The sequence below is a fragment of the Lissotriton helveticus genome, chromosome 8 (genome assembly GCF_964261635.1).
Source record: "Lissotriton helveticus chromosome 8, aLisHel1.1, whole genome shotgun sequence".
Taxonomy (NCBI): Eukaryota; Metazoa; Chordata; class Amphibia; order Caudata; family Salamandridae; genus Lissotriton; species Lissotriton helveticus.
In genome coordinates this window covers 185,102,693-185,128,856 of record NC_136069.1, presented here as the reverse complement: position 1 = coordinate 185,128,856, position 26,164 = coordinate 185,102,693, and the positions used below count along the sequence as shown (strand labels likewise).

The 26,164-nt window shown below is 49.9% G+C and overlaps 1 protein-coding gene across 5 annotated transcripts in view; it reads left to right on the top strand.

Annotated features, from left to right (window-relative positions):
- TTC3 (tetratricopeptide repeat domain 3) overlaps nucleotides 1–26,164 on the top strand; it is a 1,911,479-nt gene that overhangs the window by 1,506,162 nt on the left and 379,153 nt on the right. For all 5 annotated transcript variants that reach the window (XM_078656864.1, XM_078656865.1, XM_078656863.1 and 2 more), the window contains one exon: nucleotides 23,279–23,366. In XM_078656864.1, the coding sequence (XP_078512990.1) occupies nucleotides 23,279–23,366 (88 nt within the window). The remainder of the gene's footprint in view (nucleotides 1–23,278; nucleotides 23,367–26,164) is intronic.

Sequence of the window (26,164 nt, the reverse complement as noted above, 5' to 3'; positions counted from 1 at the left end):
AGCACGTAGTTGTGACAAGGACGCGTCCCTCCAGGGCTGGGGTGGCCACATGGGTGGATCGGTGAAGAAGAGGACCTGAAAGCAGAGGGGACAGTGTTCAAAGTCACTAGCCAGTGACCGGTGTGGAACCAGGAAGGAACCAGAGGCTGTCGTCGCGATTAGGTGAAGTGTGGACGCTTGACTCTGCAGCCACGTGGACCAGGAGGTGTCTTCGACGACCAGGATGGAGGCACGAGCTGTCCCACGCAGGCTCTCGCTGTCGGCGGTGTTGGTTCCGGATTCGGCGTCAACAGGCCTTGGCAAAGGCAACCCACGAGGTGAGTGGAAAAGGCGTCTGGTGCGGACTAGGAGAGTCCGGGGTGCCCCTCTTTTGGAAGGGAGCAAGGGCCAGTCCGGAGCAACCAGACCAGCAGTGAAGATTTCAAGGTTCGTCGTCTAGGAGGCCACTAGCCAGCTGGCAAGTGACCAGACAACGCGTCGAGCAGCAAACAAGCAGAAGGGCCCCACGCAGATCTCGTGGAAGCTGGAGGGCTGATCTTCGGTGCAGGGGCTGCTCGGGGCTGAGGCTTTTCAATCCCCAAAGCACTCGGTCGAGTTTACCTCGGGAGTCGTGCTGGAAGCGAAGTGCAGGTTCTTTCAAGATGGCCGGTCCCACGTGTCTCGTCGCACCCACGGGTCTCCGCTTTGCTGCAGATGTGAGTTGAGGTCGGAGAAGTCTGGGAATCCGGGTCTCGTCGGGCTCTGCAGTCTTGATCCTCGAGGGAAGACGACCTAGTGAAGCCGCTGGACGCTTGATGGTGCCTGCAGTTGCAGGGTGGACACTCCTTGCCCACAAGAGAGATTCTTCAGTCTTCTGTGGAGCAGAACGTCGAAGGCCAGAGTTTCTTCTTGTAAAGTTGTTCAGGATAATCTAATTTGGAATGGGACCAGCTCCTACCTTTATCCTGCTAAAGGGGGCTGTAATATGACTAGGTCCCTCCTATGGGTGGGACCAGGAAGGGGGGTGGTTACACCCCCTATCCTTTGTCCGGTTTTCGCGCCAGAGCTGGGGCAGGGATGCCCCAGCAACTGGTTTGAACCGGTGTATGCACAGGGCACCTTGTGTGCCCCGGGCATGTCTCATTCCTTTCAGGCCTATCCTACCCAATACACAAAATCCTGTCTGGGGTGGTGCTAGCACCTCCCAAGGCAGGAAACCCTTTGTCCAAGCCTCCCTCGCTGGAAGGACTCCCAGCAGCAGGAGGTCAGACTTGTGTCTGTGGTGGCAGCATCCATTTTGTGATGCCAAGGCTCGAGTTAACTGTAACCGGGGTTCTCAGTTACATACATGTCGTGCCCCTCTAGAAGGGTGGAATGCTACCCCCATCGCCAGAATTGGCGAGGGGGTAGTATTCCAATTCGTATGACACCTTACTCGACATGTTTTGATAATGTTATACCAGAGTTAGCATTTAACCGCGAGGTTGATAATGCACTTAAGAGTACATGGTATAGCGTTATCATGGAACAGCTATTAGGACTTGGTTCCGCAAGCTGCAGACGGGCTCAGCTCATGCCAGAGCACCATCTCACATAATTCCAAGCACTCTGCCTTCAGGATTGATAAGGCCTGCCATAGGAGTGACTGAGAGGAATATATGTGTCCATTTTAGGGTTAGATATAGGTATACTATATCTACAGCAAAGGGTGATTACACCTACTTGCCCCAGCTGTCGTGCAGCCAGTTGGGTCTATTTTAGATGGCCAGCCAGGGGTGGCATAATACATGCTTCAGCCCCTGGTAGGCCCTGGATACACCTGTGCCCTGGATACCTAAGGTACACTGTACAGGGACTGATAAGGTGGCCCAGTACCAATTGGTAAATGCAGCTAAAGTACATGGTTGTCAATTTAGAGAGAGAACAGCTAGGCTGTGGGTCTGATTAGCAGGCCCACAGCCAGGGAAAGTCGTAAACCAGTGAAGCAAAAAGCATAAATCTGTGGTGACCATAGGATTGCAGACCCCACTCTCCTACAGCTACCTGGGCATTGCTGCAGACGTTTGCAAGACACTACTGCCTGGACAGCCAAGTCCGGAGGGATGGCTTCTTTGGCCGTTCTGTCCTCCAGGACTTCTGGTGTGATTATTGGTTCGCAGACCCACCACCGGGGTTGGTATTGCTGGGGTATCTATTCTAAGGTAAGGAATCTAATACTAACGTGTCTCTTTCAGATGCACAAGTTACTACTTGTGTAACGATATATCTGTAAGAGACCTTAGTTAGTATTAGATTCCTTACCGACCCACCCATCCTCCCCGTTCTGCGAACCAATATCTAGGGTTAGGGTTACCCCCTTTCAGGGCCCTAGTTTCAATGGCACCAGTGTTGGTTTTTAACATGGCTCTGCGTTTCTGGCGCGGAAAAGCTGTGTCTAAGAACTGACGTCAGCACGCGGAGGCGGCGTCTAAGTAATCCGACGACGGCGCCGACGATGGACGCGGAGCCGCAGACGACGCCTACCGACGTGCAAGGGTACTGCTACGCAAAAGTTTCCGGATCCAGTCTGACGCCTGGGGATATTCTAAGGAAAGGAATCTAATACTAACTAATGTCTCTTACAGATATATCGTTACACAAGTAGTAACTTGTGCGTTAGTGATAGATTCCTTACCGCCCTACCAATCCTCCCCGTTCTGCGAACTGATTTCTAGGGTTAAGGTCATCCTTTTCAGGGTCCTAGTTTCAATGCACCAATGGTCAGTATCTTGCATGGCTCTGCGTTCCTGGCACGGAAAGTCGTGTACAGAACTAACGTCAGCACGCGCGGGCGGCGTCTAAATAGCTGCTGCGACGTCATCTCGGCGACCACAACACCAACAAAGGACGCGGAGCCGCACTACGCCACTTCACGACGTGCAGGGGTAAGGCTGACTAACACATTCCTGATCCAGTCTGACGCCAGGGTGTAATTCTAAGGTAAGGAATCTATCACTAACTAATGTTTCTTACAGATATATCGATACCGAAGGTAAGTAACTTGTTTGTCTAGAGTAGACTTTTACAGAGCCCACTGCCTCATACTGGGCTCATTAAGCATTTTCAGTAGCACTGTTTCCTTCATTTTTTCCGTTTATATTTTCCACCAGTACCCATCCTTATATTTTTTTCTGCTTCATTCACCCCAAGAAGCTTAGTTCTATCTTGCTGGGGCGGAGTCAGACATTTGTCAGGAAGACACAAGACTACAGGTTCACAGGGTGACTGACATCAAGAAGGATGCTTGTAATAAATAATAATAAATCTGTATTTGTAAAGCGCAAACTACTCACCCTTACGGGTCTCTAGGCGCTGGGGGCCGTCGTGGAAATTAAGTGAGCTATTGCCCAGAGTCACATGGAGCTGAGCTGAGCTGCCACCGGAGCCAGGGATCGAACCGTGAACCCTATGCTCCGAAGTCAGCCCCCCTGGCCGCTGCACCACACCTCTCCAGGAGGCTGGGTTAGTATATGGTGCACACTTATTTAAGTGAAGCACCTTGCACTAACCCAGACAACCCTTGTGGTGTTGTTCGTGGTTTAGAAAACCTTAGAAAGCTCTTTAAGTGGTAGCTGTGGAGAACAGCCTTCATGCGTTGCCCAGAAGGAGTGTTAAACAGCTTGTTTTTCTAGATCTAATCATGTAGTGTAGGTTAAATGAAAAAGAACCACACAGTCTAGTTATAAAAATGTCTATTTATTACACAACACTCACTAACACATTGGTATATCTCCTACCCAGAGATTTCAACTCAAATACACAAAAATACTTCAATTGCAAGAGGTAAGTAAGCACAATACACAGTGGTCTCCGGGGGTGGGTCAAACCATTTACTGAGAAACTGGAATGCGAACTGCGACCGAAGTCGGGACTTGGACCAGGGAACTCAGAAGAACTGGGGGCACAATGAACCACCCAAGGTAAGTACCCAGGAACCCACTGAGGCTGTGCGCAGAGTGAAAACACAGCCGTGTACTCGATAGAAGTCCACGGGAAAGTTGCGATTGTAGTTTTGAAGAAGGACTCTTCCTATTGGACCCTTTAGAAACCCCCTGGAAGAGAGAAGGTTGAAGAGTCACCCCACCCCCTGATACGCCAGGAACCAGCCGGGTACATAGGTGCAAATTGACGTCGGAAACCGCCGGAGACCACAATGGAGGACTTCAGTGAAGATGCAGCTGGCGAAGCCTGTGCACGAGTCTGGTGGAATCCAAGGGTGGATTCTTGAAGAGAAGAAGGAGGGGACAGAGTGTATGACACTCAGAGGTGACCAGGAGGCACGGAAGAGGAATGCCCACCGATGACAGAAGATACAGGAGTGATTACAATAACCTTGTCTCTGCAGCTGTGAGGACCAGGCGACGTTGATGAAGACCAGGAGCTGTTCACGAGCTGTTCCACATCGAAAGTCGAGAACCAGGGGGTCGCTGTCCGGTGGAAACACCAACAAGCCTTGGCAGCAGCAAGAGATGTGGAAAACAATGAAGGAGCCAAGTTTGGACAACCAAGGACCAAGGAACTCATCAAGTGCAGGAGAGTCAGAGCAGGCCCTGAGCAAGCTTAGGAGCCCACTGAAGCAGGAGAAGACCCTCGAGAGGACCCTCAGGCTGTAGGCACAGGAGTAGCAAGAGGACATTGCTCACCAAAAATGAAGGCCCATGGTGTGGAGGATGCAGTGAGGACAAAGATCTTGGCAGGAAGAGATGCTGGAGGCTGGAGTTTCTTGTAGCCAAAAGATCTCTGAAGTGCAGAGCCAATAAGCCAGAACAACAGCAGGTCGAGGCGTTGCACAGGGGTTCAGTCCCATCGATTTCGAAGAGGGATAATGGCCTCAAGCTTGCAGAGAGGACCGGTTAGACATCGAGGGAGTTGCAGAAGCACCATCTGTGTTGCTGAGCCTTTCGAAGTCCGTGGGACGTCGGGAGCAGCAGACCAGCCAGCTTCATTGTGGCGTGTGCAGATGCTGGGAAGTGACTCCTACACTCCAAGGGAGATTGCTTCAGGTGTCCTTCATGCCCACAGGTCTGTTGAAGATCCTGGAAGAAGGACAGACACCGGCGACGAAGACTACTTGCAGAGCAGCAAGACCAGGAGCAGCAGGAGTCTTCCTTGATACAGTCTTGGTTCCAGGCGTCGTCCAAGTGTCCAGATGTTCGAAGAGTGATGTGGCTTCAGGCTTGAGTTTTGTCCCTCCACAAATCTGAGGACCCACCCACAGGTAAGCTCTTTTGTTCCCTAAGAAAGGATTCTGATAGATACATCTGCCGTGTGGATTCCTCACCTTGTGAATACCCCTTGCGTCAGCAACATTCGGAAATTCTTTTTTCGTAGCCTCGCGCCGACGTGGACTCCTGACGTCATAGAGACACGACCTCGCTCGCGACTCCGCTGACGTCACCGACGCCTATAATAGGCCCACGCCGGCGTGATGACATCAGTTCCCTTTTTTCGCGTCGTCGACGCTAACGGTTTCGGGATACTCTGTAGCCTTAGTACATTGTTACTTCGTTTCTTCGATTCTCCATTCTCAGATATTTCTATTCTAACTGTCATGTCGACAAAGAAGACCGGTTTTAAGCCTTGCAGAGAATGCGGGAAGATGATGTCCGTTACGGACCCTCACCAAGACTGTATCTGGTGTTTAAGCTCGGATCATGACGTCGATGGTTGTTCATCATGTCAAAAGATGAATCCGAAGGCTCTTCGTGAGAGGGAATCTAAACTTCTTGTTGCCAAACTTAAAGCAAGTAAGGTTAAAAGATCCTCGAAGCATCCGAAGAAGTCGAGGTCGAGATCCAGGTCAAGGTCTCGAGAGGCGTCGGCCTCGAAGTCATCATCCGGTGGTCATGCTTCCAGTTCCCACAAGAAGCATAAGAAGAGGAGACACGGATCCCGTCATCATTCCAGATCGAAGTCTCCCAAAAGGATGAAGTCGAAAGTGATTCCTCCTCATGAGTCGGAAGGTGAGGCTTCGCCTTCGGAGTCGATGGTCCATTCTCCGACTCCAGTTCCGGATCCGACTCCGACTCCGTCTCCGGCTCCATCTCCGGCTCCGGAAGACACCGATGGAGTTCCTGTTGAGGAAGGGGCTTCGAATCCTGTTGTGGAAACAGATTCTAATGTGCCTCGAGGTCAGCCTGAGCATCCACCATTCCCGACTCCAGGTCAGGACCCTTCTGCGTTTTTAAACGCGATGTATGGTGTTTTCTCGAGGTCGTGGTACCCCTCTGGAGCGGCTTCGGGTCCCATGGGTCCTATGGCTTTCAATTTGGGTGTTCCTCACTCTTATGCTCCAGCACCCTTCATGCCATATATGCCGGCTCCGACTCCGCTGTGGCAATATCAGGTTCCATCAAGGTCGACGCCGATATCGACGCCGGCTCGGCCGAAGTCGACGACCCCGGTTCCGGCGTCACCGACTCCCTTGGATTCTATGGGGCAGCCTTCCAAGCCCTCGGATTCGATTCCGAAGTCGGCTCCGACGCCGTCGAATTCGGCGTTGGATTCGACTGCACTTCGAGTCAAAATGAGATCTCGTAGAGAGGCTCAACGACTTCTGGAGGAGCAGAGAGTTAATGATTCATCTTCTGAGGTGGAGGAAGGTGAGCTGGAAGGGGATTGTTTCGAAGACCTGGCGGATGCTAGTGGTCTTGAGTTTTCTCCGGAGTGGTCTTTGCCTTCTGGACCTGATGCCCCCTCCAGGGATGTTCAACCTTATCATGTTGTCATGAAGAAGGCAGCAGGACTTTTAGGTCTGACTTTACCCTCTGTCGAGTTTAAATCGAATTTGTTGACAGAGGTCCTCCATTCTCCTAGTTCGTCAGTAGAACCTTTGTTCCCATTTAACGATGCCTTAAAGGATCCTATAATGGAAGTTTGGAAAAAGCCTTTTTCTGCTCCTGCAGTTGCAAAAAGTGTGGCTAGGAGGTATAGAGTGGCTCCTGAGGATCCTGCTTTCTTATCTTCGCATCCTTCCCCTGAAAGTTTGGTAATTCAGGCCGCTTGCTCTAAGAAGTCTGTTGGAGCTTTTCCGCAGGTACCTGGCGACAAGGAGGCCAAGAAACAAGATCAGGTCGCGAAGAAGATTTTTTCTTCGTCTAGCATGGCTTTGAAGTCTTCTAACGCCACTTGCCTCATGGGAAGATACATCCATGCTCTTATGGACTCTATAAGTTCTTTGGTCCCTAAGGTTCCTGAGGCTAGTAGAAAGGACTTTGAAGAGGCTTTATCTGACACTCAGGCAGCGGCTCGTCAGGTCATCCAAAGTGGACTTGATACAACAGATTCTGTGGCAAGGATCATGGGCACGGCGGTTGCCACGAGGCGTTCAGCCTGGTTGAAGTCATCTGACTTTTCAGCGGATGTGCAGTCTGCATTATTGGATTTGCCTTTCGATGGCGAGGGGCTTTTTGGGAAGAAGGCAGACGCGGCCTTGGAGAGATTCAAAGACAGCAGGGCAACTGATAGATCTCTTGGCCTTCAGGTCAGGGGTTCTACGACCAGAACGTTTAGAGGGTTTGGTCGCTCTTCCTTTCGGTCGTATAGACCTGCTCAGCAGCAGCAGCAACAACAGCAGCAGAATACCTTGTATAGGTCTTACAGAGGGAAGCAGAGAACACGTCCTCGAGGTCGTCAGGTCTCTTCCTCCTCCACCTCCTCCAACCCCCCAGCCACAGAAAAGCAGCCCTAGATCCGCCATTCAGGATCATGTGGGTCCAGTGGGGGGTCGGCTTACCTACTTTCTACGAGATTGGGAATCGGTTACATCAGATCTTTGGGTTCTCAATCTCGTAGAAAATGGGTATGCCCTTCCCTTTCGGGAATTCCCTCCCAATTACCCTCCTTGCCAGGGATATTGCTCAGAGGAACATCTGTTACTCCTACAGGAGGAAGTCCAAACACTTTTGAGAAAAGGTGCGTTAGAGGTGGTTCCAGAGCAGGAAAGGGGTCAGGAATGCTACTCCCGGTATTTCCTGATTCCCAAGAAGGATGGCAGGCTTCGTCCGATCCTGGATCTCAGGATCTTGAATTTTTATCTGAAGCAGGAGAAATTCAAGATGCTCACCCTTGCTCAGGTTCTTCAGGCTCTGCTGGAAGAAGACTGGATGGTGTCACTCGACTTGCAGGATGCGTACTTTCACATCCCAATCCTGAAGTCGCACAGGAGGTATCTCCGTTATACGGTTGGGTCACAACACTACCAGTTTGCGGTCCTTCCGTTTGGACTTACTACTGCACCTCGGGTCTTCACCAAGGTGATGGCAGTGGTGGCGGCGCATCTCAGAAGATCGGGGATTCCGGTATTCCCGTATCTAGACGATTGGCTGATCAAAGCGGAGTCGTCAGAGATTGTGCTTCATCATCTGCAGGAGACAACCCAGTTGTTGTACAGGTTGGGTTTTTCAATAAATGTACCCAAGTCTCACCTGGTGCCCTCCCAGCGCAACCTGTTCATAGGTGCAGTACTGGACACAACCGTATGTCGTGCATTCCCTCCCCCTCAAAGGATTCGCGACATACGGGAGATGATTCCTTTATTTTACAATGGAGCGGTCGTTCCAGTCCTGAAGGTCCTTCGCCTGCTCGGTCTGATGGCTTCATGCATTCTGTTGGTCAACCATGCACGCTGGCGCATGAGGGCGCTCCAGTGGTGCCTCCGCAAGCAGTGGTATCAGCACAACGGAGATCTCAGGGAGTCAGTGTGGATCTCCAGAGAAGCTGCAGCGGATCTGTCTTGGTGGGGCGTGGAAGGCAATCTGTCCCAAGGAAAGCCTTTTCAACTTCCCCCATCGGTGGCCACGGTGATAACGGATGCATCCACTCTCGGGTGGGGTGCTCATCTGGGGGATCTGGAGGTCAAGGGCCTTTGGTCTCCAGAGGAAAGGTTGCTTCACATCAACCTTCTAGAATTGCGGGCGATACGTTTGGCGCTCAAGGTCTTCCTCCCTTCCCTTTGCGGTCAGTCTGTTCAGGTCCTAACGGACAACACGACCGCGATGTGGTACATCAACAAACAGGGAGGAGTGGGGTCGCAGTGTCTCTGCAGAGAGGCTCTGCGTCTCTGGTCCTGGGCTCAGGACCATCAGATTTGTCTGATGGCAAATCATCTGGCCGGGGTTCTGAACGTTCGTGCAGACAGTCTCAGTCGGCAGTTCTCTGCCGACCACGAGTGGAGGCTTCACCCGGAGGTGGTTCACGACATCTTTCGGATGTGGGGGACTCCTCGGGTGGACCTGTTCGCCACTCACGAGAATGCGCACTGCCTGTCTTTCTGCAGTCTCCAGTATCCGATGCAAGGAGCCTTGGGGGACGCGTTTCAGTTGAGTTGGAGAGGTCAACTCCTTTACGCGTTTCCCCCCATACCCTTGATTCCTCGGGATCTGAGGAAGATTCGCCTAGACCGGGCCCAAGTCATATTGGTCGCCCCGGATTGGCCAAGAAGGGTGTGGTATACAGATCTTCTCCACCTCTCCTCTCACCCGCCGCTCCGTCTCCCTCACAGGGCAGACCTCCTCTCTCAGATGGAGGGGCAGGTTCTACACCCCCACCTCCAGACATTGCACCTTCATGCCTGGAGATTGAGCGGGGCAACCTGATTTCCTTTTCCCTCCCGCCTGACGTTGTGGATGTCATCTTGTCAGCCAGGCGTGACTCCACTAAGTCCATCTATTCTTATAGATGGGCGAAATTTGTCTCGTGGTGTGGGGAAAGGTCTATTGATCCTTTGAAGGCCCATTTGTCTCACGTTCTCCAGTTTGCCCTTTCTCTGGCTCAGCAGGGTCTTGCTGTTGCCACGGTGAAAGGTTATCTTTCTGCGCTGTCAGCTTTTCTCTGTTTGCCTGACCAGCCTTCTCTTTTTAAGTCACCTGTGGTTTTAAGGTTTTTAAAGGGCCTTATTAATAAGTTTCCTCCTGTCCCTTTTATTGTGCCTCAGTGGGACTTGAATCTGGTCTTGACCTTTTTGATGGGTGCTCCTTTTGAGCCTCTCCACAAATGTCCCTTGAGGCTTCTTACCCTTAAAACAGTCTTCCTCGTTGCAATAACCTCGGCAAGGAGGGTAAGTGAGCTTCAAGCTCTTTGTCACAAGCCCCCTTTCTTGTCCATACATGCTGATCGAATGGTTCTCAGGACCAGGGCTGCTTTTCTGCCTAAGGTGGTAACTCCCTTCCACTTAGGGCAGTCCATTACTTTACCTTCCTTCTATCCTCCCCCTCACCCTTCTAAGGAGGAAGAGAGACTGCACCGTCTGGACCCTAAGAGGGCGGTGTCCTTTTACTTGGACAGATCCAAGGACTTTCGTTTGGAAGACCAGCTCTTCGTTGGATTTGCTGGCTGCAAGAAAGGAAGAGCGGTCCATAAAAGAACTTTATCGAGATGGATCGTCCTCTGCATAAAGATCTGCTACTCTTTGGCCGGTAAGGAACCACCAGAGGGTATAAGGGCTCATTCAACTAGAGCTAAATCTTCGACCTCAGCATTGGCTAGAGGTGTGCCTGTTGAGGATATTTGTAGAGCGGCAACTTGGTCTTCCCTCCACACTTTCGCGAAGCATTACTGCTTGGATTCCGAGGTGAGGAGGGACGGTCATTTTGCACGCTCTGTCCTTCAGGATTTCCTGGTCTAGAAGAGTGGACACCCTCCTCCGGGAGTGGGGACTGCTGTGGGACTCTATTCACAAGGTGAGGAATCCACACGGCAGATGTATCTATCAGAAGAACAAGTTACTTACCTTCGGTAACGCTTTTTCTGGTAGATACTATATCTGCCTGTGGATTCCTCACTGACCCACCCGCCTCCCCGTTGTCCACTCTTCTTTGCCAGAGTTACTGTAATGTAATGTATATATATTTTGTTGTCAAGGAAATGTTCCAATTTCTTTCCTGCTTTTGCTTAACACTGTGTGTTTTGCCTTGATTATTGTGTACTATGTATACTTGTATATTTCTACTGTCATTGGTCCGTCCGTGTGCCTCGATGGCACGGAAAAAAGGGCGGAACTGATGTCATCACGCCGGCGTGGGCCTATTATAGGCGTCGGTGACGTCAGCGGAGTCGCGAGCGAGGTCGTGTCTCTATGACGTCAGGAGTCCACGTCGGCGCGAGGCTACGAAAAAATAATTTCCGAATGTTGCTGACGCAAGGGGTATTCACAAGGTGAGGAATCCACAGGCAGATATAGTATCTACCAGAAAAAGCGTTACCGAAGGTAAGTAACTTGTTCGTTAGGAAGATTCAGGGGTCACTCCCAGAGGAGGGGCTGGACATAGGGGAGGATACTCCCATGTCCTTTGTCCATTTTCATGCCAGAGCAGGAGCCAACGGCTCCCAGAACTGGTTCTAACTCGATGTGCAAGAAGGGCACCAAATGTGCCCTACAAAGCAGTCTGGTGGCGCTGGCAAGCGCCCCTACTCCAGCCCAATACACTAAGTCTTGTCTGGGAGTGGTCACACCTCCCTGTGACAGGGACCTATTGTTCTACCTTCCCCTACTCAAGTTCAGCTCAGCAGCAGGAGGGCAAAATCGTGTCTGGGGTCAGCAGCAGCACTATCTTGCTGGCAGACCCTGGAAGGCTGTTACCTGGAGTACTGGGGGCTTCCCGGAGGAGCCCCACAGTGCATGGAATCATACCTCCAACACCTGTAAAGGTATTGTGGTATGATTCCAACATGCAACCAAACATGCCCAGGTTCGGCACAGCAACTATATAGTTAGCCATTGTATAATGACGCATGGCCATTATATGTATCAAAATGGCTGACCGCATTTATGAAGCCTGGAGAATCAACTCTGGGGTTTGTAGGAGGTGCCCTGCTCTTGCAGGGTCACCTTCAAACTTGTAACCCAGCACCCCGCCTTCAGGATTGAAAGGCCTACCTAAGGGGTTACTTATAGGTTTTAATGGTAGTGACCTCAGATATATGACAGCTTATATCTGTCGTAAGTGATGCTAGTACCAGCTTACACAGGCTGCAGTGGCAGGCCTGTAGTCACAGTTTGAGTGGTCTCTCATTGGTGGCATAATAGATGCTGCATCCCATGGGAGACCCCTGGTGTACCTATGCCCTGTGTACCTTAGTACCATATACTAGGGACATACAGGGGTACACCAGTAGCCAATTGTGGAGGTACAGAAGTACTTCGCAAATCAAATGTAGGGAGGAAGCACAGTGACTGGGGCCCTGATTAGCAGGATCCCAGTCAAACTAGTGAAAAAAAGCATACTGACATCAGTAAAAAGTGGGGGTAACCGGGAAAGCAGATCCTGCTCTCCTACAATGCTGCGTCAGCAATGAAGCTTCTCTTTGCAGGCCTAGCGTGATGTGCTATTGCTTCTCATGGCCCTGAGAGCCTTGTTGCAGCAAAAATTACATTAATAATGTCCGTGATCAGTGGGATAGGTTCACTGGTTAAAAACTGTCAACCCTGTAGTTTTAGCTCCCATTAACAAATTTATTTTCCTGTTCTCCCAGAAATCTCCTTTAATCAAGCACTATCAATTTTGCATCATTTACGCTACTTCCTGTTTGATGTCTACAACTGCCTCAGCTGCCACTTTAAATTTTTAATGCATCTCTCACAACTGTACTTTATATTACCCCAGTTCACGGTCATCGGCTTGGGGCACCTGAAATCCCAGAATTTCCTCATTCTCTGTTGCCTGAGTCCCGGACACAGTCATTTTACGTCCCACCATCAGCAACCCCACACCCAGAGCCACCACAGCTTCCAGCTCAGCTGCTCTAGGCATAAACATTTATCTTCTTCACAGAACACCATGCTGTCATAGTATCCAGCGTGATAAATGGATTCACTTAGGGGAACAGTGAGTGCATTTGCGATGGTAGTTTGTGTTCATCAAGTACTCTTCTACTATTGACATACCCCTCACACACTCTATGCTCATTCATACAATATACATTTGTTGATGTTGTCTTAGATAATGTTCTTAATTCAGTTATTGTAGGGTAGTTCAATTACTGTGTGCTTTGCACATTTATGCACATGTGCATTTGGCTGTGCTTTGTTTGTTGAACTCTGCAAGAGCGTCGCCCCATAGGAAAAATAAGATGATATTAACTATGTTATTATTTAATTTTTTGTTATTGCCTATTTAAAGGTGCGGGTGGGGCTGCGCTTCCCGCAGAGCAGGGGGAGGAGTTGTGACATTCTCCTAAGTGTGCATGACAGTTTGGCTGGCCCTCTTGGCTGCATTGTCCAGCCTGGTGGAGAACATGCCCAACTTCCTAGTCCCTCTCTGATCGCTGAACCACAGCGCTCAGACCAATCATAACACTGCTGTAAGGCAGCGTTGTGATTGGTCAGGGGAGTCGGGAGCCTGGGGGCTTCCTGTTTCGTCGACCGAAGAAGACGAGGACGGAGAAAAGGTGGCCCCCGAGAAGGTAAGTAATTTTTTTGTTTCCCATTTTCTTTAACACCCCCTCTCCCCTTCCTTCCCTTCCCACCACTACTGCCTGGTAGCGTCCCCTACTGAAACTCTGCACCATACAGGAGTATTTCTGTTTCTTTCACGCGTTGTTCAGTATGTGAGCGTGATACCTTTGGTTTTATTAATTAGGTTAAAGGGTTTTCTTACTAACACGATTAACTAGATGCAGCATGTTTCCCTGTGGCAGTAAAGAAATATATAAACATCATTCTCTAACGTTTGCGTGTCTCTTGTGACACTTCTGAGTGCTAATCCATAAGGAGAAAAATGCGATGATGTGATCACGTTGTTTTGTGTTTGAATTTGGGGATATGATGCGAAAATTGCGGGGCGTGGCTTGGAGGCCAATGGAGTCGGCTGTGTGAGCGCTGAGCTCCACTTCCATCCCCACAAAATCCTGATTTTACTCAGCCCTCTGGACTGCCTGGTGTCATCAAGCATAGAGGGAGGAGTGCGGACCACCCCTGGCGCCTACCTGCCGATAAACATGCAGCGGATAGCGAGATATATGCGGATTTTGCCATCGGAGCGCTGGCAGTGACGGCGCATAAAATATAATGGCAGCACCGCTGATGAGGGGTGCTTGGGGCTGCCATTGAGACCGCAGGACTCCGTCCGTTGAAGAGGCGAAACGGGGTAAAGGTCGGAGCACCGGTGGCCTGTGGGACCGACTGGTAGATTGGGGGCGGCCAAGAGCTAGGAGGTCGAGAGAGGAGGCACCCAGCGCCGTGGGAGAGAGTGGCAAGCGCGGTCTGATCGAGACAACGGACCGGCGGGAAGAGAGCGGAGCCTGAGGCCCTGGTCCCTGAAGGAGGTGCAGCAGGGGCTGTTAGATGTGTGGTGGAGCGGCAGCTGAGCAACATTCGGTGGAGTGGAGGCGACCTTAGTCCTACTGCGGTGAGTGGGTTGTGGCCTGAACCTCGGCACCTGGTCGCGGAGGGAACAACTGCGGCCTGCGAGCTCTGGTGGGGGAGGGAGCTGGCGGATGGTGGAGGCCCGTGATTTGACACCTGCTGACGCCGGTGGGCAAGAAAGGTGATCTGAAGAGGGGGGATGCCCCGGAATTGGAAACGCACACGCCTGGCCCCGGCAGCTATATGCTCCACGGAGGAGGGGAGCGACGGACTTTGGCAAGGAGTAGGTGGCAGGCAATGAAGACCCAGACCTGAGCACTAGTGGAATAAGGAGCGGGCGAGAGCGGGCAAGATCGGGCGAGGCTCACGGGGGCCCGAGAGAGGAGGGTGCAAGGGCCAACATTTGCAATCACAGCAGCAGCTAGGGGATGACAGAGTGGACCTTGAGCTGTAGCGAGTAGAGGGGAACTTGGCGCAAGGACCCGGAGGTGACGGAGAGACACTGTGGTCATCATCTGTGGAAGTACAACGTGTAACCTCTCTACTCTAGTGGTAGCCCGACTGTGGCAGGGAGAGACATTGCTGATCAAGGCCGGGAACAGTGAGCCTGGATTTGTACAGGATCTTCGGCCCAGAACTATAGACGGAGGTGGACTGCTGACATAGTGAGGCGCCTGTGTTGGATTGAGGGTTTTTTTCGGCGAGCAGGACTTCAGAGCTCTTTTGCAGAGGTACTGGCTACTGGCGACCCGGCAAGGTTAGGGGCACGGTGGCAAGCCCACTTGCGTCTGACCACTATCCGGAGGCCCAAAGCATGGGGAAACCAAGGGGGAAACCAGGTGGGGGACCCCAGCCGCCGGACACTGAAATGCGGTCTCAGGCGGAATTAGAGGAGGCAGGACCATCACAGGACCCTGGTATGCAACAACAATTTGACCGGATACTGGAGGCTATAGCGGATTCGCGTACAGCCCTGCAACAAGACATTGCGCAGGTGGCGACGGGGTTGGGGCTCCTGAGAGCGGACCACTCTAAGCTGATGGACAGAGTGAAGCAGGTGGAAGTAACATTGCAGGAAGTGACGCCGGCCCAAACTGTGTTGGAAAGCAAAATGACGAACGCACTAGACCGCATACAGGCATTGGAGAATGTGGTAAATAAAAGATTACCCTGGCAGAATTTCTAGGCATTAACAAAGTATCATGCATCAAATGAGAGACAGGATCCGTGGTGTCCAAGTTAAATGGGCTTTATTCCAATAACTCGAGTCAAAGGGAGAATCAGTTCCATCACCACAGAGGCTCAGGAAGGGTCATCTAACAATTATTTACTGAACATAGTATATATACATTTCTTGTACATAGGCTAAGCAGAGCAAGAAAGAAAATGAGATAAGAACATGTGGGTGTACATGAGGGTGTGTACTTTGAGTCATAGGTAGGTGATAGGTAGGTGTCATAGGTGGGTGGGTACTTAGAGGAGGAGTTTGGATAGCTAGCTGGAACTATGCCCTAATTGTGCAACTTTGAGCATGACGTGCAATTGACGTGTAACTGGGAAGAGGCTGACTTTCAGTCTAGAAGAGAGATCTCTTGTGTCAAGGCGACCAGCACATCTAGTACAACTGATATCTAGAGTCAGGGGATGTATTATCTGATTATTCGTTCATTGCATGAGGGCTGTGAGCTCTTCTATGGATGCAAGCACTGTAATCCACTTAAACAGAGACAGAATGGCTAGGCCCTATCTCCCTCGGACGGGTTCTGTTTACTTTTCCTCACCGGGCAGGGATGCCACTCTGTACAGCAAACAGATAACTGTTATTCATAATACTGTCTTGGCAGGCCTCTTGCTGGGCTTCTCTCGGCTTTCAGTGTGTCAGGAGTCATGAAATGCAAATACATGGGCCTTATGCTACCTTAACGTTTGGGAGACTTTGATGACTGGCATTTCTAATGCAGGACATGAATGCAGAGGCCTAGTGATTCAGGCCACTACAAGGAAATATGCATGGATGACATGCACACACATGTAACATAGGGTATACGTAGGGGAAACATTTGTCAGGCAAAATTTCATTTTCCTCAAGAAACATGCGGAAAGCCGAAATAGACGGAACAACATTCGTGTGGTGGGCCTGCCTGATAAAGTGGAGGGGGCGGACATGGTGAAGTATTTGGAACACTGGCTGAGCACGGTGGTAGCGGAGGAGGGCTTGTCTCCCTTCTACACATTGGAACGGGCGCACAGAGTGCTGGCTAAGCCGCCGCTACCGGGGCGTCCCCCCCGCCCAGTGGTAGCTAGACGCCTGCATTATAGGGACAGGGATTTTTTGCTCCAGAAGGCACGTACGTAAGGGCCCTATCAGGTTGAAAATAGTAAAATGACTATATTCCCGGATTATACATTGGAGATCCAGCGCCGTCGAATGTCCTTCCTGTTAGTTAAGAGAGAGTTGCGATCGGAGGGCCTTCAATATTCACTGTTATTCCCGGCAAAGCTGAAAATAATGTTGGATGGAGGCACACATTTCCATAACACTCCAGTGGAAGCTTGGGCGTGGTTGGAAATATATAGAGCTGGAACCGACCGGATGGAGCAACGCCTTCAGGAATCCCGTGGGGGCCTTCCCCAACGCCAATCCAACGTAAGCGGCTGGACAAGAAGAAGCCATCGCAGTCACAAACTGAGCTGGAGTGACAGGAGGTGTTGGATGCGGTGATGGCATTGTCTGTAGAACCGGTATTGCAGTCGCCGAGAAATGCAGACTCAGAGAAGGACAACACACAGTCGGATACGGAGACCTCAGAGGCGGAGAGTGTTAAAATGGCGAAGGTCACCCCGGCCATAGCGGATGGACTCTTGGATAAGTGATGGCCTACATTAAAGTGAATGATTGAAGGAAATGTGGGTCGGCTGAAGGAAGCTTGCTCGTAGGCCCTGTATCTGTTACGGGAGGTTGTCGGGGAGTGTCTACGGAGTCCTAGCTGTGTTTTATTGGGGGATTATTGCGTGGATCGTGGATGAGCGAGATCGGTCACCCGTTGGCGCTAGGGCCCACCCTCCCCCCCCAATTGCCCTTAAGGCATACCTGCAGTGGCTACTGCTTGACTTAGGTGTGAGGTATGTGTTGGAATGGTTTGGATGGGGACTAACAGTTTTGTTTTAGGACCTGTTCTTGGTAGGGTGGGGGAGTTGGGGGCTGGTTTGGGATCTGGGGTTCACCGTTGTGTTCCATAGTGTTCATGGAGGGGCGAGGTGGTGGAACTGTGCTGATGGGAGCAGTACCTGATTTGCGCTGTATTACCTGGAATGTAAGGGGACTCCACACGATGGCAAGGCGCCACAAGGTTCATGCATAACTGGTCAGGAGGGGGGTGCATATATCATTGCTCCAAGAAACGCACCTTACTAAGTCAGAGGGCCTAGCGCTGCAGTGTAGATGGAGGGGACAGGTTTTTAGCACATCTTATTCGGCGTTCGCGGGGGGGGGGGCATTGATTTGGATCCGGGCCGGGGTTCCCTTTCAGATTCTTAAACAAACGATAGATAGTGAGGGCAGATTTGTTGCGGTTGAAGGGCACTTGTATGGCAGGGAGGTAACCATATTTAGTATTTATGCCCCAAATGTAGATCAGGCGAGATTTTTGGATCGAATGTCCGGCACTCAGGCACATTTCCTGGCGGGACCGATAATATTGGGAGGAGATTTTAATTCGATAGTGGACACGGTCATGGACAGGTCTCTCCTCCCCTTGCCAGATTCAACAGTTCTTAGACTGTCCAAGTATAGGCTGATTGGCAAACTAGGTGGCACTTGGTTGATGTGTGGAGGTCGCATCATCCGCAGGTTAGGGATTATTCCTATTTCTCAGCACTGCACGAGCTTCATGTTCGGCTAGATACCATACTGTGCTCCCCATAGGTAGAAACCTTCTGTAACTCACTTTGAATATCTCACTAGCACCATATCCGACCACAACCCGTGGCTGATCACCTTACATTGGACAAAAGAAAAAGCTGAAATTCCCACATGGCGATTGCGCCCCGCGACATTAGAAGACCCAGTGTTCCGTAGGGAGGTGGAAGAGGGGATAACGCACTATTTTAATGAGAACACAGGAACTGCTACTACCTGGACGCCTTTAAGGTGGTAGTAAGCAAGTATGCTGGAGTTAGGCAAACCCTGCTGCAGGACGTGGAGAAAGCGGACCAACGATTGAGGCTAGTGGAAGAAGCAAGGCCCGGAGGACCCGGAATGTCAGAAAGAATTAATAGAGGCTAAGGAGACGCTGGCTACGGAGGTGGAGAGGCTGCGCTGTTTTGATTATAGGAAGTATGTTGAGAAGGCTCATGCGGAAGGTGATAAGGCAGGAACGCTATTAGCTTGGCTGGCTAATCCGATACCGCGGGGCTCCCCGATCTTGGCACTAGGGGTGGGGGAGGGCACTACGGTCTATACTCAAAGTGGGATCCTGCATGGGTTCCGGGAATATTATGAGAAGCTATACGAGAGCACGCTAACAGCAGGAGAGACTGATATTGTGTCCTTTTTGGAAAGCGTAACACTTCCACAGCTAGGTGAGGAGCAGGCAAAACACCTGGGACGGGACATTACGCTTGAAGAGATTAGGAGCGCCATTAAACAAATGGCACGGAATCAGACCCCAGGAGTAGATGGGTTGCCTGTTGAATTTTATATGCAATATATAGACTTATTGGCACCAAGGCTATTAGAGGTCTATGTTGAGGCGCGGGAATTAGGACAGCTCCCGATGACCATGCGTGAGGCCCTTATTGTTCCACTGTTGAAGCCGGGTCGGGATGGTACGGACATAGCGCTCATTGTCGATGCTGTCTACAGATTATAAAATACTTAGTCGGATCCTGGCGTTGCGCCTGCTGCAGCATATGACTAGCCTGATACACGAGGATCAGGCTGGGTTCTTCCCTACCAGGAATACTACTACCAATGTGCAGAGACTGATGAGGGTATTGGGAGAGGCCTGCGAAGGCTCGCCCACGGCTGCAATCCTTTCAGTGGACATAGAAAAGGCCTTTGATAGCCTAGAATGGCCATATTTGTATAAAACGATGGGGTACTTTGGGCTGGGCAAGGCATTCGTGGGGTGGATGACGGTGCTGTATACTTCGGCAGTGGCACGGGTTAAAGTAGGGCAGATGTTTTCCCCCCGATATGCGGTAGCCCGCGGAACACGACAGGGTTGCCCACTCTCCCCGCTGTTATTTGCTTTGGCAATAGAACCTTGGTTGGGACCGTGGTATGAGGGCTTGACTTTTCGAGGGGTACTGCAATACATCTCGTTATATGCAGATGATTTGTTGTTCTTGGCGAATACGGACAACGCATTGGCGGGGGCAGCACAATTGTTATCGGACTTCGGGACGGTTTCAGGACGGAGGGTTAATTGGTCTAAAACATGTTTATTCCCAGTGCAACTAGGGAGAGCAGCACCTGAGATACCACAGACTGTGCATTGCTAACCGTCTTGTTTAGCGTACCTTGGAGTGCGTATATATCATGGAGCCAGTGATATGTTAGAAGGACATATAGGGAGGTGCATACGAGCACCAAAAGGGAGCATGGCCTTTTGGAGTACCCTTCCGCTGTCAGTGAATGGGGAGGATAGCCTTACTGAAGATGGTGGCACTCCCTCGGCTGCTGTACTTCTTTAGAACATTACCTATATGGGTGCCATGCTCAGTATTCACCAACTTGAAGTCCATGATAGTGGGGTTCATTTGGGGGGCGGGGAGGCGCAGAGTGGCCCTAAAAACATTGATGAGACCAAAGGCGGAGGGTGGATTAGCGGTCCCCGACCTGGAACTGTATTATATAGCGGCCCAATTGCAGGTCCTTACACAGGCGGTAGCCATAGAATTTCGAGGCCCTGACTCCGCGAGAGGTGGTGGAATTCCGAGACATGTCCTGTCTTTCATAGTATTGCAACAGCGATTGGACCTGAGAGATCTCATAGTGGAAGAGAGGACTCTGAGGTTGTGTTGGAATAGGAGCCAGTGGAGGGCAGGTGTGCAGCACCCTTATGCGCCTGAGATACCACTAGGGATGCTGACAGCATTGCCCCATGGAGGAGATTGGACATCTTTGCGGGAATGGGAGCAGGCAGGGATCCAGGTGTTGGGGGACCTATACGAAGATGGGGAGCTGCTGCTGTATCAGGTATTGCAGGAAAGGTTTGATCTCCCCAGGGGAGGCTTTCTGATGCATGCTGCCCTGGTGCGTGCGATTCAGAAGTGTTGGAAAGGGGGATTGATAGTCTAAGTTAACGATGGCGTGTCAGTATGTGGTAATGGCAGCAGGTACGTTCAAAGCAGTTACATGCTTATACTCGAGAATGTTGAATGAAGGTTTGGTCCCGTTAGATACGCTGCGTCTAAAATGGGAGGAGAGCTTTAGGAAACCCATACTGGAGGCCACATGGGGGCACATTATGCGTAGGGCGTGGAAAGGCACAACAAACGCGCGATTTCAACTGGTGCATTTCTTTATATTACATAGAGCGTATTTGACACCTGGTAAGATCATGAAATACTACAATGTTAATAATGTGATGTGTCCTAGATGTACTAGAGTATGAGCAGACTTGGAGCACATGTGGGGGTGTCAAATTTGGGAAGCTACTGGAGAGAGGTGGGGGACCTATTAAATTTAATTATGGAACGTCAGCTGGAATTTAATATGGCTACATGCATACTACACTGGTTCCCTCACACCTCCAAGACGAAGGTAATGAGTAAGTTTGTAGATATGGGCCTTGTGCTTGCGAAGAGGGAAATTACGATGCACTGGAAATCTAAAGAGGGTCCCAGCAATAAGAGATGGAGGGCTGAGCTGCTAAAGTGGGCTAGTAGTGAGGGTGCTATTCGCTTCCAGCAGGCATGGTGTCAGAATAATGAAAAGGCACTAGACAAGGCAAGCGCGTGGGAGGAGCTGGTTCAGACGCTGATCAGACAACCGACCGGGGAGGACAGGGAATCGAGTGCAGGGGCGCACGGGGGAACTGTAATACCCAGTAGGGGCATCCTGGCTTTCTGACAACACGAACGTTGGCTATTGAAATGTTATGAGTATAAGGAACACACCGGTGGAAGGGAGGGGGGGCGGAGGGAGGGAGTTCTCATTTGTTCATTTAAATAAGATATAGAGTGTAAACCGAGTCGATTATCTGGCCGCAATGCCTGTGGACTGGCGATATGTTGCAGTTGTTTATTGTATTGCAGGGGGAACTAGGAGCATGGTCGTTAATCAGCAAAATAATAGATCTCTAAATGTGCCAACTGATTACCAGGGGAGAAGAATGCTGGATCGATTGTAATGATGGATATCTGTTTCAGCAAAGAAAATCAATAAAATATGTTTTTTCAAAAAAATTATGCTGAAAATTGCAAACTATAAGCATCAGAAAGGAGTACAGCATGAATGCTCACACCTGAGTCAGTTGAGGTTTCTGAAGTTGTTTGTCGGGTCCCAACCTACTTTATTTTTTGTAGCTTAATCGGAACTTATTTTGAATGGTTAAAAAATATGTGTCAATGAAAACAACACAGCAGCATAATCTCAAGTAGCTCCTTGTATAGAATCCGTAGTTCACTCGCTACCTAATTTTCCCCTTGTATTCTGTTCGGTTTGTTTTCACCATAAAAAAATGTACAAGTATCTCGAGTGCCCTATTGTAATCTAATAAAAGTCGAAATGATCCATTTAAATATGACCAGCAAAACTTAATTTATGGCTGTTTCTGCTTATGTTTTTGAAGGTTTCTTTAGAAACTCAGATAAACCAAATTTGTGTGTTGTAAGTACTCTTTTAACCTCATCATATCACATTATTCTTCTTTGCCCAATACCATTTTATTTTTAAAGTTTATTTTGTCATGCTTTCAGCAATGTTATATTCTAGACACCTTTTAGTTCCATAGCTGTATTATGAAGGGGAAAGAAAACTATCCCTAAATACTTATGGATTTTTCGGCCATCCTGTTGACGTAAACTGTGCTTTACCCCATGTTAGACTAATGTTCTGATTTGTTACCTTTGCCTCAAATTGTAAATCGCTCTGATATTCTTCGGGATCAAGTTCGCGCTATATAAAACTTTATAAATAAATAAAAATAGATCATGGTGGGAGTGAATTTCCTAAAACTTAGTGGGTGACGCCATATAGCCTTTCCATACCACTGCTGAAGAACTTGAGGTGCAGTATTCTTTCTGCTTCGAGCAGCTCTTTGGAGGGCAGCATTGGGAATTACTGTTGTCCTCTACGCCACTTCCACATTGGTTTCCCTACTGCTACAAACTCTCCTTGCTCTGCATTAAGACATTGTTTCATTTTGATCTCTAAATCGAACCCTTATTGGCAATGTGTGAACACAAGGAGGGTTTAAAAATCCTGTCGCAAATCAACATAGAGGATATTGTGACAATGAGATGATGTACTTGTGAAAATGTTGCTTTATAGTGAGGAAGAAATGCATTAAGTTCATGAGACTGAGATGGAGAACGACCTTTACAATGCGGTCATTCCACCGAATAGCTTTACATCACGTTCGTTACAACGCAAGTCGTTACTACGACTTGCGCTCAGTGGCGCTCCAAACTAAGAAATAGTATGATGTACTATTCCAACACCTTCCCTACTGTTACGTAGGCTGGAGTTGGAATAGTAAATCATACTATTCCTAAGTCCAGCACAAGTCGTTGTAACGACACAATGTAAAATACCGAGTTGTGAATGTATGCGATGTAACGTCATACATTCCACTGAGATTTATAGTAAGGTACAAATTACAGGGAATTGTTTTACACATGCTGTATCTGTTTTCAGTTTTTTTTTTTTGCTTCAAAGTATTTTATGATATCTTTTCAAATAATTTATATGGTTGGTTATCACATTTGAATATATTTCTTTTATTTTAGTGTTTCAGCTCCTGGTCACTTTGCATCACAGATTATATCGTGGAACAATTACCTTTCCAGCATTAAAGCCGAAATGCAAAATATTCAGGTAAATTAACTAAGCTAATTTGTCGGCTACAGTGTTTCTCTTCTATTATGTACCCTATAGTACCTTTTTACTACTTCATCTAATGCAGAGGTTTCACAATATAATACCTGGTTCAACCAATCACATTTTTTAAATTTTATTTACAAGTTTTACATAGCACTCATATAACAACTCACCTGCATATCACCGGAATCCAGACAACATGAATGTAGTATCTGAAAGAAACACGTCAGCGATAGAGTCCTTAGAATAACCCCCAGACGTCAGACTGGATCCGGAAATCTTTCGTCAGCAGTACCCCTGCGCGACGGTAGGCGTTGTCGTACAGCTCTGCGTGCATACGTCGTTGGCATTGTAGACGCTGAGATGATGACACTGGACCTACTTAGACACGCCCACGCGCGCTGACGTCAGTTCTTTTTCTGTGCCAGTAAGCGCAGATCCGGAGAGAGCGGTACCCCCAATCAATTTTTGACTGACCTTTTTGGGACTTTTGTCTTTGTTGTTTGAGTCTTTGACTCTTGGTGTGTAGGGATGCCTGGTCTTAAGTCCTGCGCGGCTTGTGCCCTCATGATTACGGTGACTGATCTGCACACGATTGTCTCTACAGTCTGGGGCACGGCCACGACTCTGAGCCGTGCCACGAACGCCCGGACCTGGCTCCAAAACCTTTGCTGGAATGGTCCTGAAAGTTGCTGGATGCCCGGGAGTCGCAGAGCCGCCATCACCATCGTTCGACGCAGTCTTCGCACACGAAGCACAAGAAGTCGAAGAAGCAACATCCCTCTTCGCCTTCCCCTAGCCGGTCGCACGATACAGCTGAGGGTGCAGTTGCCAATGGCCTACCTGCCTTTTCCGGGTCCATCGGTGACTCCGGCCCAGCTGCCGGAGTTCCTGTCAGCCACGAAACGCGTCTTTGGCCCATCAGGCCCCGTCGGCACGCCTTCGGGCCCCGCAGGTCTGACTGTGGTTCCTCGCTCTTCGACGTCGTCGCTGTAGGAGAGTGGGGTCTGCAATCCCATGGCCACCCCAGATTTTTGCTTTTTGCTTCACTGGTTTACGACTTTCCCTGGCTGTGGCCCTGCTAATCAGACCCACAGCCTAGCTGTTCTCTCTCTAAATTGACAAGCATGTACCTAAGGTGCATTTACCAATTGGTACTGGGCCACCTTATCAGTCCCTGTACAGTATACCTTAGGTATCCAGGGCATAGGTGTACCCAGGGCCTACCAGGGGCTGCAGCATGTATTATGCCACCCCTGGCTGGCCACCCAAATCTGACACAACTGGCTGCACGACAGCTGGGGCAAGGTGGTGTAATCACCCTTTGCTTTAGATATAGTATTCCTATATCTAACCCTAAATGTATGTATGTATGTATGTATTTATAATCTTTTATAGCGCGTATCTGTCACCCCACGGGTATCCTGGCGCTTTGACTGATGAAAATCCTGCTAAAACATTCTACTGGAAATTAGGAATTAAGAAGATACAGTCCTAGGAAAAAGATGTGTTTTTAAGATTTTCTTGAAAGAGGCAAGGTCTTGTGTACTTCTCAATTCAAACGGAAGAGTGTTCCATAATCTGGCTGCCGTAAAGCTGAAAGAACGGCCACCCAGCCGAGCTCTCAAGACTTTAGGCACCACAACAAGATGAGCGGAAGCCGAGCGAAGGGATCTAGACGGAGTGTACCAATGGACTCATATATTCCTATCAGTCACTCCTATGGCAAGCGTTAGCAATCCTGAAGGCAGAGTGCTTGGAATTATGTGAGATGGTGCTCTGGCATGAATGAGCCCGTTTGCAGCTTGCGGAACCAAGTCCTTATAGCTGTTCCATGATAACGCTATACCATATACTCTTAAGTGCATTATGAACCTCGCGGTCAAATGCTAACTTTGGCATAGCATTATCAAAACATGTCGAGTAAGGTGTCATACGAATTGGAATACTAACCCCTCGCCAATTCTGGCGACGGGGTTAGCATTCCACCTTTCTAGAGGGGCACGACATGTATGTAACTGTGAACCCCGGTTAAAGTTAACTCAAGCCTCAGCATCACAAAATGGATGCTGCCACCACAGACACAAGTCTGACCTCCTGCTGCTGGGAGTCCTTCCAGCAAGGGAGGCCTGGACAAAGGGTTTCCTGTCAGGGGCGGTGCCAGCACCATCCCAGACAGGATTTTGTGTATCCCAGGTAGGCAGGGCTGAGAGGAAGGTGACTGCAAGTGGCACCCCAGTGCTCACTGTGCATATGCCGGCTCAAACCAGTTCCAGGGGCACACCAGCCCCTGAGCTGGGGAGAAACTGGACAAAGGAGAGGGGTGTAACCACCCCGCTCCTGGTCCCACCCATGGGCAGGACCTAGTCGCGTGCCAGCCCCTTTTTTTAGAATAAAGGTAGGAGCGGGCACCCTTCCCAAATTGGATCATCTTGAAACTTGAACTACTTTCCACGAAAGGAACTCTTGTCATTCTCTGAAGACTCTCCCTTGTGGCTAAGGAGTAGCCACCCTGCACCAGCAGGCACCATCTAAGCGCTTGCGGTTTGCTGCACGTCCATCCTCCGGATCAAGACTGCCCAGCTCGACGAGACCCGGATTCCCCGCCATCTCTGACCTCTACCTGCATCATCAGCCCAGCTGAGATTCGTGGGTGCGACGAGATCCGTGGGACCGGCTATCTTCAAGACCTGCACGACGCTTAACCAGCACGACCGCCAAGGGACCCTCGAGTGAGTGCACTGGGGTTTGAGAAACCCCAACCCTAAGCAGCTCCGGCACCGAAGTCCAGCCCC